Here is a 14,949-nt window from a genome sequence, read left to right as displayed (position 1 = left end):
CACAGACTTCCAGTCTGTGCCTTGTAAGGCATGAATGCGCAATGCAGGCCTCTCATGGTCTGAGTCAATGTTCCCTCCCCTCATTACATCAACAAGGGCAATAAAATGGGCCAATGAAACATAGAAACATAGAAAACCTACAGCACAATACAGGCCCTTCGGCCCACAATGCTGTGCCGAACATGTACTTACTTTAGAAATTACCTAGGGTAACGAATATCCTTCAAAACATTTCACTTAACCATATCTGCTACTTCCAGCATAATGTCATTATCCCTTTGCTCTGAGATACCTTGCTCCATTCGGTTAGCTTCCTCTGTCACCGCTAGTCTTTCTTCTCACTAAAGGTTCCCAGCTGAAATCATAATTTATTTGCACTACCTTCAATTTTGAACTTTAAACTTGGTATACTCTTTGTAGTTTCAAAGGGAAAAGCATTGACTACTGTGTAGAGTATCATTCAGTCTGCAACATAACTTTGATCTATTGGTTGTCCGATTATCTGACTTTGATTTCGAGCATGCTTCAATAAAACTCAAAGGGTCTCCGCTCTTCTGCTTACAGCCTTTTGGACTTTATACTGAGTTAAAATTTCAACTAATGGTTCTGCTGCTATTATTTGCACCCTCCCTTGCCTCACCTTTTCTTTCTTGGCCTATTAACTATTCCTGTTTCCTTTATTATCTTTTATTAGTAATTTAATTTTTTCCTCCCTTCCACCCTTTCATTAACATTCCCACTTTACTTCACCCTTCTTGCCGCACACAGTTCCTCCTTTTATGCTTCTTTAAAATATTTTATCATTTTAACTTTTGGTGGTTTTATGATGTCATTTAATTTTTGTATTGCATTTCAGGGTTACACTACATTTGCCTCATAGAAGCTGTGGTTCAAATAATATACATTTTATAGTGAAAAACCTTCAATATTTAACCCAATACCACCAAAACAAATTACAGGTTGAGTACTTCTGATCCCAAATGTTTGATACCGGAAGTGTTTTGGATTTCAGATTTTTTCAGGTTTTGGAATATTTATCTTGGGATCACCATCATTTCTGACTTTGAATTTATGTACTACCTGGATGCAGACTGATCTTACTCTTGTTCATCACATGTATTATTTAAAAGCAAAAATTATTATATGCCATTAATATAATGTGTGCAGCTTCCTTATTTAGGAACTTGTATGCAGCAGTAGCCACTCACTAATTGGGAAGAATGAATGATGTTTACAAATGCAACTAAATTCTTATTGCAAGAGGTATTTAATATAAACCGTAAACCCAAGTTTTGAACAAAACATCTGTTTGAGCACATAATATTTATTTTTGAACTTTATTGTCTCAAAATTTAAAAAAAAAGATTTTTGTGGCAACTTGTTGGCAGTGAGTATTTGGTTTCTATCAGTTTTCTGTAACTATGAATAATTTTGGCACTTCCATATGAACTTGGACATCTCGGGATGTGTTTCTAGCTCTCTGCTTTGCTTCTAACTGGACTCTTATGCCAGAGAGTCCAGAGCAGGTAAGCACGATGTTTAATTGACACCAAACATGTGCCACTGGCTACTGATTCTGGACTAACATATTTATTGACATAGCCTTAAGAGGAAAGACCATACTAATGTAAAACAATTTTTTTTAAAAATCACTTTTTTTTTATTTACAGGGAAATCCAGTTGCTCAGGAGACTACGACACAAAAATGTAATCCAGTTGGTAGATGTGCTGTATAATGATGAAAAACAAAAGATATATCCTTTTTGTGTGGCATATTTAGTGCTGAATTCTTCAAAGTAGACTTGTACATTAAATTATAAGTTCATGGGTTACCTGAGGCCCATAATTCTTTAGATCGGAGTAAACAAAGTAATATACAAAATGATGCGTTGAAACATGAGAACTATTGGCTATTATACTGGAAATTTGAATGATATATGGCCAAGTTAGCCAAAAATGTACACTAATTTCCCATGCATTTAAATGAACATTTCCTTATGCTTTCTTCATCATCAAAGTCAAGTACACTTAATATTTGCTTTGTAAATGCCCCATTACTTTCAGTTGACAATTCACGTACTTTTTGTAGATTCTTCTTTCAGTAGATGTTGATGTTTAATCACCATAAGTGATTGAAAATACATAAAAATCTGCCTATATTAATCTCATTCTTAATTTTTCAGAAATGAAGATACATTAACTTCCAATAGAGTTTCATGACTGAGTAAAACAGTAGCTCCAATTTTGCTCATTCCTACATTTGCCATGAAGATGCTCTTGCCCTCTCATGATCAAACAAAATTGAACTTGCTTTGCTCAAAGTTAACTGGTTACATTTTGGAGCAACGTCAGGGCCTGGTTAATGTCATAGATGCTGTGTGAGTTGATGAGAACAATCCAGGAATGCAGGTAACAAGGTATCCTCCTGGTTTTGTCATCTGTGAAGTCCCTAATGGTTGGAAGCATTCAGAACTAAAAGAGTTAACTTTAATAATTAACAATTTTAAAAAATGCTAAGTTGTTTGTAAATATTTTTTGATAACTAAAAGCATGTCGAACTCTTCTTTGTCAGTTGTATTACTTTGCTGAATTTTGTCTTATCTTTTCACAACCATTACATCTTTATTCAAGTAAGTGAATTTACAGATATATAGCAGAAATGGTATAGAATTTCACCAAATTCCTATTTTATTTCAGCACTCCCACACTGAGTTTAGGGGAGGAGTATAGTGAATGATTCTGTAGATTTGTGTCAGCAAATTTGGGACCACCTTGTCCAGAGCTTTCTACCTTTTAAGATCCCATCCTAGCATGAGTATTTGTTTCAAAGATTCAAAATCCATTGACTATCAAAGCAAGTATGCAACTCTGAGATTCATCTTCCCTACAGTTGGCCGCAAAACAAAGAAAAACCGTAGAACCCATTAAAAAAAACATCAAATCTTCCCTCGCGCAAAAAAATCGTGCAAATGGCAACCAAAAAAAAGCAAAAAACGCAGAATATGAAACATAAAATCGGAAGTCCAGGCATATTCAGTTCAGCTCAGTGTTTACCATCTGGAGACCACCCCTCATTCTAATTGTATTCGAATACAATTACAATGATATATGGTTCCCTGCAACTTTTAACTTAAGATTTTCTTTATTGACTGAATATGAAATGAATACCTTTGAATAAGTTTTCTGTTTGAAATAGTTACTAAGTTGCTTTTTATTTAAAAGGTTAGCTATACTAAGCTAGTTTCAAATGTTCAAAAAAATCTATAATTTGAAGCTGTATTGATAGATTGAAGGTGGCAAGCATTGACAGTTTTACTATAAAACAAGCAGCAATTGCTAGTGACTACACTTGTGACTATGCTTGTTGCACACTTTTCTGACTCTACATTGAGTAAATCTGCAATTTGATGTAAATTTTGATTGCCTGCACATTATTCTTGCTGTAAAAGCACTGAAATTATGATGCAGTTGAATTATTACCACAAGATAAGGACTAGTGACAATTACCTTGGCCTTGAGAAATTAATTTTAAATATTGTATATGTACAGGGCAATTCTTTCAAAGTGACTTTTTTAAACAATGTTTTGTTTTCTCCATTCGTCCTGTGTGTGCACCTGTATTAAAATTACTTGCAGAAAAATATTGAAAAGTCTGTTTGTATTGGTGCATTATACATCCCATTTTGGCGTTGATGAGAATTTTAGCATCTGATAAACTAAGTAGGTCAGTTCCAGTTGCCAGAGGGCAGAGATCATCTAAAGAAGTCTCCTTAGACAAGTCACAAACACAAAAGATTTGGCAGATGCTGAAATACAGAGCAGTACATTCAAAATGCTGGAGGAAATCAGCAGTCAGGGAGCATCTATAATGTCAACTGTTTAGACAAGTCACAACTGCATTGGGGATATGTTGCAGAAGGGCATTTCCATGGAGTAATTTTCAAGATTTTATGTCTTCATGGTAAACCTGGTCCGATATCTCCTTGCATGTCTTCCTGGGTTTGGATGTGAACTGAAATTGTATTCAAGCAGAAAATATCTACCAATTTAATGTGAAAGAAAAGCATTTCTTAAAGATACACAACTCTTGTAAAATAGAAACAGATTTCAAATCAAGTTTATTATCACTGACACAAATTTGTTGTTTTGCAGCAGCAGTACAGTGCAAACACACAAATACATAAATTACAAAATTCAATAGTGCAAAAAATGAATCAACAAGGTACAGGTCCATAATCATTCAGAACTTTGGTGAAGGGGAGGAAGCTGTTCCTAATTATTGAGTGAGGGTCTTCAGGCTCCTGTACATCCTCATTGATGAAGATTTGTGATTGCTCATTCAGTTCTTTTGTACTTATTATAATTTTAATATCTCATTTAAATTAATTGGATTAGTTTGAAATATTCACGAAGTGCCCTTTATTGGTGATGTTTCATGTCACTCTGCTTCTGCATGACATATGAAATGTTCTGTCGATAAAACCATTATTCAAGTGCAAATATTTGTTCCCATTCATCCTTCCAATGATTTGAAACAATGTAATTTTTTTGTATATTAAATGCAATCGTGAACAATAACCAGATCAGAAATGCTGATCAAGTCAATTAGTTCCCAGAGGTAATTCTGATAGGCCAATCAGATGGTTCACTGCTGCTCAGCGATAGAAGACAAAAAAATCATATGTATAATTAAGAAACATTTAAAAAATAGTAAAAATACTGGAGTCATGATGATCATGATGAAACCTGCTGGAGAGAGACGTTTATACACATGCTGTCCTCCATATTTCAAAGAGAACTAGTTAACTTCAAGCAAGTTTTAAGGACTGTCAAGTTTTAACATTGTAAATCATAAAGGATGAGATGACAGCACATGCCAAAATAATTACTACTTGCACATTTGCTTTACATAATAAAGAAACAAATTACGTTAGAACATACACCATTATAGCCCAGTGCAGGCCCTTCAGCCCACGACCTTTTAATCTCCTTTTAAGATTAATCCAACCCTTCCTTCTGACATAGCACTCCATTTTTCTATCATCCACATGCCTTTCTAAAAGTTTTTTAATTGTTCTGAAGGTGTCGACCTCTACCAGCACTCTGGACCACTCAGGACAAGGCATTCCACGCACCTACTACTGTGTGTTTTTGAAAAAAAAAACAACTTGCCTCTGACATAACCCCAATACTTTTCTCCAGTCACCTTTAAATTTTGTCCCCTTATATTAGCTATTTCCACCCTTGGGACATGTCTCTGGCCCTTGGAAAAATCGTTATTACCCCTCTATCAAATTACCTCTCAACCTCCTTCTCTCCAAAGCCCTAGCTTGCTCAACCTATACTTGTAAGACATGCTATCTGGTCCCAGCAGCTTCTTGGTTAATCTCTGTATCCTTTCTGAAGCTCCCACATCCTTCCTATAGTGAGGCAACCAGAGCTGAACACACTATTCCAAGTGTGGTCTAACCATGGTTTTATAGAGCTGCAACATTACTTCATGGCTCTTAAACTCAGTACAAGCTGGAGGAACTCAGCAGGTCGGGCAGCATCCGTGGAAAAGATCGGTCGACGTTTTGGGCCGGAACACTTTGTCAGGAGGATGCTTTGACCCTAACATCTACAGATTATTTTGTGTTCTTAAACTCAGTCCTCTGATTAATGAAGCCAATGTACTATACACCTTCTGACCAGCCCTTAACTTGTATGGCAGCTTCGAGCGATCTGACTAATCAGATCCTTCAAGATCCCTTTTATTACTGACTGAGTGATGTGAAATTTATATATTTTTAAGTCATGACATATTAGCTGTTTAGCTACATAAGATGCCCGAATGTTTGATTTGGTCATAAGTTTGTGCCACTCTTTCCTTGACTTGACCAACGTATATGGTAATGGAATATTGTGTGTGTGGAATGCAAGAAATGTTGGACAGCGTCAATGATAAGAAATTTCCAGTCTTTCAAGCTCATGGGTAGGTAACCTTAATTATATGCTATAAAAGACTTCTAAGCGTGCATATTTTACATATCTTTTTGGATCTGGCATTCAAATACTTGGTTCCCCCATAATTTATTGTTCTTTGTTCTTACATTTTAGAAAGTTTGAGTACCAGAAAAAAGTCATCTTAAAAAAAACTAGGTTGTTTACACAATTCATTTTTCATTTAAAGTGCCATGTCAATAACATTGTCAAGTTATTGACTCAGAATTGAAGTCCAGAACAAAGGTCAGAATCAAAATGGGAAGCAGGTTTAATATTACTGGCATATATCATGAAATTTGGTCTCTTGTATGTTATCTCAATGCAGAACATTTTCCTAAATGTTTGATGTTCTGTTGACCGTCACCACTGAAATAGAGGGATCAGTTTTAAAGTATTTGTAAGAATTTCAGTTGATTTGAATGTTGGCTTGTTGTCACTTTTATCCTTATTTTAAAAATTTACCCCTTGAATATAGATTTGCAAAGTTTAATTCATCATGCTCTCATTTTGTTTTAAGCCTTGGGTTTCAAAATAATTATTAATGGGCTAATGCAGGACATGATAGAATGAATGATTATACAATTTAATTAACACACTTAAGTTTGGCTAAGCAAAGTTTAATATACATAGCTGGAATGCATAACAAAATATTAATATATCCACTTTGTTACTGGACAAAAGAAGTGCATGAAATAGAATCTATTATGATCTTCCAGTGTAGGTGATTATTACCCAGAGAGAATTAATAATACAAGGCACTATCTTGTTACCAACATATATGACTGATGGCTGGAAATTTAGATCTGCTGTGGATACTCTCTCAATGGGGTTAATTATTCACATAAATTTATCCCACACGTTTTACTTTCTGAGTTAGTGTCATAGAAAAGTACGGCACTGAAACATGTCCCTCTAAGTCTGTGCTAAGTCATTTTAACTGTCTACTCCCATTGACCTGCACTAGGACCATAGTGCTCCATACCGTTAGCATCCATCTACCTATCCAAACTTCTCTTGACTGCTAATTGAGCTCGCGTGCACCACTTGTACTGGCAAGTTCACTTCATAACACAGTATCTACTGATAATAATGTTGCTGCAATAGGTAGTACCTTGTATTTCGAGCTCATTATTGTATTTTTGCATATACTTAAATGTATTTCCAGTCTTATCAAAAGCAGACTATTAAATGCCTGGTATGATGTCATCAGATACAAATCATTATATTAGTCATAGTCATAGTCATACTTTATTGATCCTGGGGGAAATTGATTTTCATTACAGTTGCACCATAAATAATTAAATAGTAATAAAACCATAAATAGTTAAATAGTAATATGTAAATTATGCCAGGCAATGTCCTGGACTAACCTATTGGCTCAGGGTGTCTGACTCTCCAAGGGAGGAGTTGTAAAGTTTGATGGCCACAGGCAGGAATGACTTCCTATGACGCTCTGTGTTTCATCTCGGTGGAATGAGTCTCTGGCTTACTTCACACACAAGTGAACAATTCTCATCAGACTTGCTTAATTCAATCACTTCAGTTTAACTTTGCATGATACAGTAGAAGTTATGTTATGTGGCAGAGACTGTGCCAAATGGGTGCTGGTTATTAATGCCAATTAATCAAGAGTTCTATTACTAGATGATTAACATAAAAACCCTGGACATTTATATTCTGGATAATGTACTAAAAGAGCAGCATGATGAGCAGACAATTGATTTATTCTGGTACCTCTCTTGCTGTGAAAATGTACTTATCTTGAGTTCTGCCACTGTTCTACAACATCAAGAACAGTGAGAATGAATCTGCATTTCCATTGATCTCTGACTACTAATAAATAATTAAAACTATGGACCTTTTCTGGGTTTGTTTTGTCCTTGCTGTTGTCCTAGGACATTTGTTGCTGATGCCGTGTTTGATTTTACCTAGAAATAAAAATATTCTCAGTGGTTCACTAAATAAATCTTGCTAACTTCTAAACGAGCTTGTGTAATGTTAAATATAAACAAGAGTGAAGGTGATAGAAATGGTAAATAATTGTTGTTTATGTCTGGAGGATAGATCTGCTTTTCTATTATATAGACCTTGCTGTAATGAAACTGATTAAGGCCCCCTACCAATGGATATATTGTAAACAGAAACGGGGGGAATGTAATTATTTCTTTATATCTCATGCATATTCTTAGCCATTATATAAGAATATTTTTGTTTTAGTAAATATTGGTACTTCTCATCTATATTTACGCTCTAAAGGCCAAAACATCTTTTCATCAGCTGTTGCTGTGTAATATGTTTGTTTCTTAAAATAATTTTCACAGGTACTTCTGCCAGTTAATTGATGGTCTAGAATATTTGCACAGTCAAGGGATAGTCCACAAAGATATTAAACCAGGGAACCTTCTGCTAACGACGGATGGCACTTTGAAAATCTCAGACCTAGGAGTAGCTGAAGTATGTATCCTTCTTCAGATTGTGTACTGTATTGTACAAGTGCATCCCAATATCAATTGCTACTTATTTTCTTTGAATGTGGTTCCATTCCTAAGTCACTGTTTAATGTAGTGTGTCATGATAATTAATAAACCAAGGGAGCATTTTCATCTTCAATAATTCTATCTACCTCAAGAAAAATAAAAATTCAGAACATTGTTAACTGTGGACATCATTAGTGAGTTGTAATTTTGCCAAAAACTATATAGTCCCATTCAGGCAAAACCTTTCACACTATTCATAACATGACCCAACCTTGGTGTCATCTCCAATGGAAGTTGTGTCCTTCGTGGCAGCAAGGCAGAATAACAACACAGATGGAAGCCACTTAGCTCATTGCACCTGTATTGATAGTTTTGCTACCATTTTTATCAGGTTATGGTCATTAAGTCCAGGTGCTACAGCTTTGGATCAAGAAAGATGCTCAACAATGCATCCATGTTTGACTCCTGGTGTTTTTCAGCTTTGTAAGATGCTTGTAAAGTCCTTGATGTCCTCATTTTCCCTGATTCTCTGTAGACTTAAATCTCATGAATTGAGGAAAAATTACTCTTCAGAATTTGGATAATTGCCATAGTCATGAGAAATAGCTAGTTTGTCCTTGGTCCCCCAGAAGATTTTTTTGGTAATAGTCTCCATACTTCCATTAATTTGTTCTTTTATTGTGATCTAATTATTTTTCCACTTATAAACCTTTAAGAATAGGATTCAATTAGGGAGGATCTTCCACTGAACTGGCAAACCATCAAAGCTTGTTGGTTGCCTGCACACAGATCAGTCTGTTTCATCCAATATGGTTCCAGGTTCTATCTTTCAATGGAAGGCAGCTCCCAGAGAATTGACAAGGGGCTACTCAGTGCAGTGCTACTTACTCAGAACTTGCTAGTGGCCGATTCCACCGATGACTGTATTTGGTACAGTGAAGCCCTGTTCCCAAATTCAGCAACTGCATTAATGAAAATAAAATGTACAGTTTCAAAGAATAGTGCTTGATCTATTTTAAAACTTGTTACAAAGAATTTTTCCCAAGGGATTCACCTTGAAATTGTTTTCAGCAATTTGAATTTTCTTAATAGTCCCCATTGGGTTGAAGATGACTCGCCTCTACTCTAGTTCTACAAATTTTTGTTAAAAAATTGGTGAATTAATTTATTATTGTCACATGTTCTGAGGCACAGTGGAAGCTTAGTTTTGCATGTCATCTATGTAGATCATTCCATCACATCAGTACTTGAGGTAGTACAAAGGATAAACAACAGAATGCAAAATAAAGTTACAGGTACACAGAAAGTTTAGTGCAGGCCACCGTTCCCGCTAAGCTGTGCGGGTGCATGGCCGCGCAGTAACTGAAATGCTCCCACACACATAGCCTTTGTTGCCACCCAGCTGGACTAAAGACAGACAAGAAAAAGTTTACAAAATGTGAAAGATTTTTTGTTGTACTGTATTTCATTACACCCTTCAAATAATAAATAAAATCAAAAGTGTGTAATTTTTCAATTTTCATTCTAAATATTCATGGTATGCATATTTAAAAACATTTACAGTGCATTGCAGTTTTCAGGCTGTGTGTGTTTAAAATAAATAAAGATAATGATTTAAAAAAAATCCTGCTCAGAGCAATTTTACTGCTTTGTGGTGGTCCCTGCAGCGGTAAGATAAATAAATAAATAAATTTACAGGGAACATTGGTTCAGGCAGACAATAAGGTGCAAGGCCACGATGAGGTAGATTGTGAGGTCAAGAGTAATATTTTGTACAAGAGAACTGTTCAATAATCTTATAATAGTAGGGTAGGATCTGTCCTGGGAGTTGGTGGTATGTGCTTTTAGGCTTTTGTATCTTCTGCTTGATGAAGGTGGGGGGAACAGAAAGGGGAAGGTTAATGATGAGTTTTGGAGGGTTCAGTGCTGCAGTGCAGGGGCTCCTTTCATTCATTTACTGTCCCTTCACTTTTCTCTGAGCTCATGGCCTTCCTTGTTACAAAGTCATTCTATTTCTTCCCATTAATCTATTAAATCCTATCATCACCAGTTCCCTTCTCCACCCTGTCCTCTGGCTCTTGCTCTAGTTCTGATCCCATGTCTTTCCTTCGATTCTCATTTTATTTTTGGAACTAATTTTGTTCCATTAAACCCATCTCCTGCTCCAATACCTTTGCCATAAAAACCTCTGAAAATTGAACTATACCTCCAGCATTCTTTCTCGATCACTTCCTTTCAAAACCACCACTGATCCTCTCAAAATAAAAATGTCTTGCTTAATTTTTTTGCACCTTTTCTTCCTTTTTCTGCATCTACCTATATTATCAATTTTATCCCACAGGTTGTAGAAAGGTCAGAATTTAAAAAACTGCAGATTCTGGAAATCTGAAATAGAAACTGAACTCTGGAAACACACTCAGCAGGTCAAGCAGCATTCGTGGAAAGAGGCAGGGGAAAAAAATTAGGTTGAAGACCTGAAGAGGGACTCAGAAGGAAGAATTTTCCACTTGAAGTATCAGTCTATACCCGTTTCTACAATTGGTGCTTAATCTGCTGAGTGTTTCAGGTGCTATGTGATTTGAATGAAATTGTTCCTGCATATCATTTAAAAGTGCATCCTGGGTACTCGTACTGATAATGCAGAGTCAGTGAAGGATTGGTGAAATTATACTGTTATTGAACCGATGTCTACAAGCGATGTTCTTCAGTAGTTGAAGAGGAAGAAGTCTTATTTATCTCTTCATTAGCGAAGCATGGTTTCTCTTTCTAACCTTGCATTGTTGTGGTTGGAGTCCTTTTAATGTTCTTTTAGCTAAAATAAATGTACTTGATCATTGCCTCAATTAAGACTGATTTTTGCTTTCAAAGAGGTACCAAATAGTATGTAAAGAATAACTAAAGTTAAAGTTAAGAAAATCAGCAAATAATTGGTCAGCAAATCATTCATCTTGCAATTATCTATACTGGACTTTGATACGTTTCACAGTATGCTTATTTTTGTTGAAGTTTGGGAAGTATTTTTCTTGGACAAATTTGTTTCAAAGTTCCTGGAATGCGTTGGTTTAAGGCCAAATGCAGTGCCTTCAGAAAGTACTTAGAGAGCAGATTTTGACATTATTTTTGATTAAAGGAGGAAGAGTTTTAAAAACCCTACGCTAGGAAGTGAGCAATTGAGCTCTCCAGTTGGAGTGATTTGATGTCGAAATGTGCAATTATGATTTACTCCAATTTGAAACAAATTTCAGTTTTGTGATGCTAGGGGAAAAACTGCCATATAATCTGGTTTCAGGGATTGCTATAACTGAATGATCTTTTATTTTATTTTATGGATGACTCCTAAATGTATCTTATATGTCAGGCTTGTTCAAACGTTAATTCAGTTTTTGGTGACTGGTTCACTTTTCCTAGAGCTCATAATAGTCTACTTCAAAAGATCAATGGCTTACTGCAGATTTACATTTTTAGTGTCATAATTTTATTAGTTAAACCGGGAGAATATGTTCTTTTCTGTCTTTAAAGTGAAGGCAGAGCATTAATTTTGCCCTTGGTCAGAGGCCACCATTTAAAAAAAAAACAGCAAAGTTTGCATTTTGTTTGTTTTTCAATATTTTAAAGTGTTGCACATTGATTTTAAATATTTCAACTGAGAACTGAATTTGTAATGTGATGAGATTTGTTGTTGAAAATGGAACATCATGAATTCTAATGTGCCTTTCTTTTTCCACATTTATCTAAAAAGAATAACTTTTCAATTCTCGTTATTTCAGGCATTACACCCTTTTGCAGAGGATGATACATGTAGGACGAGTCAAGGATCACCAGCATTCCAGCCTCCAGAAATTGCAAATGGACTAGATACATTTTCAGGGTTCAAGGTGGACATTTGGTCTGCAGGGGTGACATTGTAAGAAATGTTCTACTTAACTTTTGATGTATAAAATGTAAAAAAAAATCTGCATTTTGCAGGGTAATTTATCAGCATTTTAAAGCTGAAGCTCCCTTACGGAAATATTTAACCAACTTTTGATTACTAAAGTGCTTTGTATTGCTAACCTTTTTTTCGGAACAGGCTTTGATAAAAGGTCTTTGCCCGGGAACGTTATCTTTGGTTTTTCTCTCTCTGCAGATGGTGTGTAACCTGCTGAGTATTTTCGTCACATTCCTCGAATCTGCAGTTTTCAGTTTATCCATTTTATATGCTCAATTAAACTTCACATTACTGAATTTTACCAGTAACTGAAAGATATATAACAAAACCGTGGAGAATAGCCTACTATAGTGATGAATTAGTATTTCTTTTTTCCAAAGTACATTCTGCAAATCTGGTGGAGACATTGAAAGTTTCAATCCTTGCAAATTAATCTCTTAATTTTATTTCAGCTTGTTTAAAAAGAAATCTGCATACTTGTTTTACCATATATTAATATATTAGGCTACAGATTTGCAGTATAAAGGGCACTGAATTGCCACTGAAGTTTTGGGCAGTTGCATATTGTGACACACTCCCTTTAACGTCTTTTTTTTTCAGATACAATATTACAACTGGTCTTTATCCATTTGAGGGGGATAACATCTACAAATTATTTGAAAACATAGGGAAAGGGGAGTATACCATTCCAGAAGAATGTGGACCGTTGTTGACAGATTTATTACGAGGTAAGTACAGAAAAATAGAGCTTTGTGAAAACCTGTGAAAACCTGGAAACGAACTTTCAATTTGCTTCCAGACTGTCACAACCACAAATTATTCAGCTTAAGCATCACTCTCTTCTGAGTGATACCTGTTTTGTACCTGGAACACCATTGAGTATAATGGGCGGGGGGGGGGAAGGTGGGGTTTGACATGATCACACAATGTAAGAAGCTATATGATTCAATTTCTTGGCAAGTAAAATTGTTATAAAACTTTAACAAAAATCATAATATTTTTAAAGTAGAAATTGGGGGAAGTGCTGGTTTACATCAACAAAAGAAAGGTAAAGATTTCTTGGAGGGAATAAACCGAATGTTAAATTGTTCCATCATGTTGAATAAGTTTCCAGCTTTGAATATGTTTAAATATGAATATTTATTTTGGGGCTATACTTGAGATAAGTGAAGGATAGTGTATTGTTTATCCCTTGCATGTAGACTGAAAGCAGTACTGTAAAGATGCAGCAGGGGGCATGAAGTATTGTTAAGTCCGTAAATGTTTTCAAAATTTAAAATAAAGCTTTATGTATTTCTTGATAGAGAAATAATTTATATTCCAGGAAAATTTTTTTGTAAAGCAAAATCCAAGCAGCTCCCAATAGCTTAGATGTAAAAATGAACATTATTTGTGTTTCAGAGCTCAAGAATTTTGGTTAAAATTACTTAAAACAAAATCTGTCGATACAGTGCAAGCCACAAAATGCTGGAGCAACTCAGCAAGTCAGGCAGCACCTATGGAAATGAATAAACTGCCGATGTTTCGGGCCAAACCCCTTCATCGGGACTCGGACCTTGGCTTGAAATACTGACTATTTATTCATTGTCATAGCAGCTCAGGCAGCATCTGTGTTCCTCCAGTGTTTTATGTGTGTTGCTCTGAATTTTCAGCATCTGCAGAATCTCTTGTGTCTCAATACAACTATCTGAAATAGTGAAATACAGTTTTGTTATTTAAATCTCATAGTAAAAAAAATAAAATTTACACTGTGAAACAGTACATCTATGTTTGGGCAATTTAAATATGTCACCTGAATAATTTTGGGAGTTGTTCACTTAAAGTTTTACTGGTGGATGAAGACTATTGTCTTGCAGTCTGTTTAGCATTTTGATCTGTTTATCCTTCTAAGGTTGATGATTTGCTGACTTAGTTTTTTTTCATCCATTGCACTGTCTTATCTTCTGAGGGCCTCTGGCATGTCTGTTTTAGAGTTTCAGCATCTGTGGTTTGCTACAGCTGTGAGAAGTCCATTCGAAATTTGACTTTGTTGTGACTATTACGTGTCTCTTCAACCTGAATAAAGGTTAATAAAACATGTTTAGTGGCAGCAACAGCCCTAAGATGCACCAACAAGCTAATGTAGGTCTGACGAGGAAAATGTAGTTATTTATGCTAATAAACATATTTTCTGGAGTGTTTATAATATAATGGCTGAGATTTTATGTGAAATTTCTCAGTTTCTACCTTGTTCTTTATTATTAAGAAATTTATCACAATCCGTCAGAACTTGGTTTCAAGAGTACTAAGATATCCCCTTCCCAATTTGTGCCAATTGTAACTTCATTTCCACGGTTAACAGTTAGCTTAATGTTCTCAGGATGGGCGCTGAATACTGCCTGCTTGAGTCCCTCAGATCAAAAGCAGGCAAAAATGCATTGCAGGGTCATAGAGCACCACAGCACAGAACAAGGCTGTTTGCCCCATGTAGTTCATGCCAAACTGTTATTCTGCCTTGTTCCATCTGCACCCTCTCTGTGATCTCTGCTGCCCTCTGACGCTTCATCCATGTACTCACCC

The 14,949-nt window shown here is 35.6% G+C and overlaps 1 protein-coding gene across 3 annotated transcripts in view; it reads left to right on the top strand.

Annotated features, from left to right (window-relative positions):
• Positions 1 to 14,949, top strand: part of stk11 (serine/threonine kinase 11) — a 140,951-nt gene that overhangs the window by 41,181 nt on the left and 84,821 nt on the right. For all 3 annotated transcript variants that reach the window (XM_063032486.1, XM_063032487.1, XM_063032484.1), the window contains exons 2-6: positions 1,671 to 1,754; positions 5,885 to 5,974; positions 8,307 to 8,439; positions 12,230 to 12,366; positions 12,991 to 13,118. In XM_063032486.1, the coding sequence (XP_062888556.1) occupies positions 1,671 to 1,754; positions 5,885 to 5,974; positions 8,307 to 8,439; positions 12,230 to 12,366; positions 12,991 to 13,118 (572 nt within the window). The remainder of the gene's footprint in view (positions 1 to 1,670; positions 1,755 to 5,884; positions 5,975 to 8,306; positions 8,440 to 12,229; positions 12,367 to 12,990; positions 13,119 to 14,949) is intronic.

The sequence above is a fragment of the Mobula hypostoma genome, chromosome 24 (genome assembly GCF_963921235.1).
Source record: "Mobula hypostoma chromosome 24, sMobHyp1.1, whole genome shotgun sequence".
In the NCBI taxonomy this organism is placed as follows: domain Eukaryota; kingdom Metazoa; phylum Chordata; class Chondrichthyes; order Myliobatiformes; family Myliobatidae; genus Mobula; species Mobula hypostoma.
Note: the sequence above shows the minus strand (reverse complement) of the source record. Positions and strands in the feature narration are given on the sequence as shown.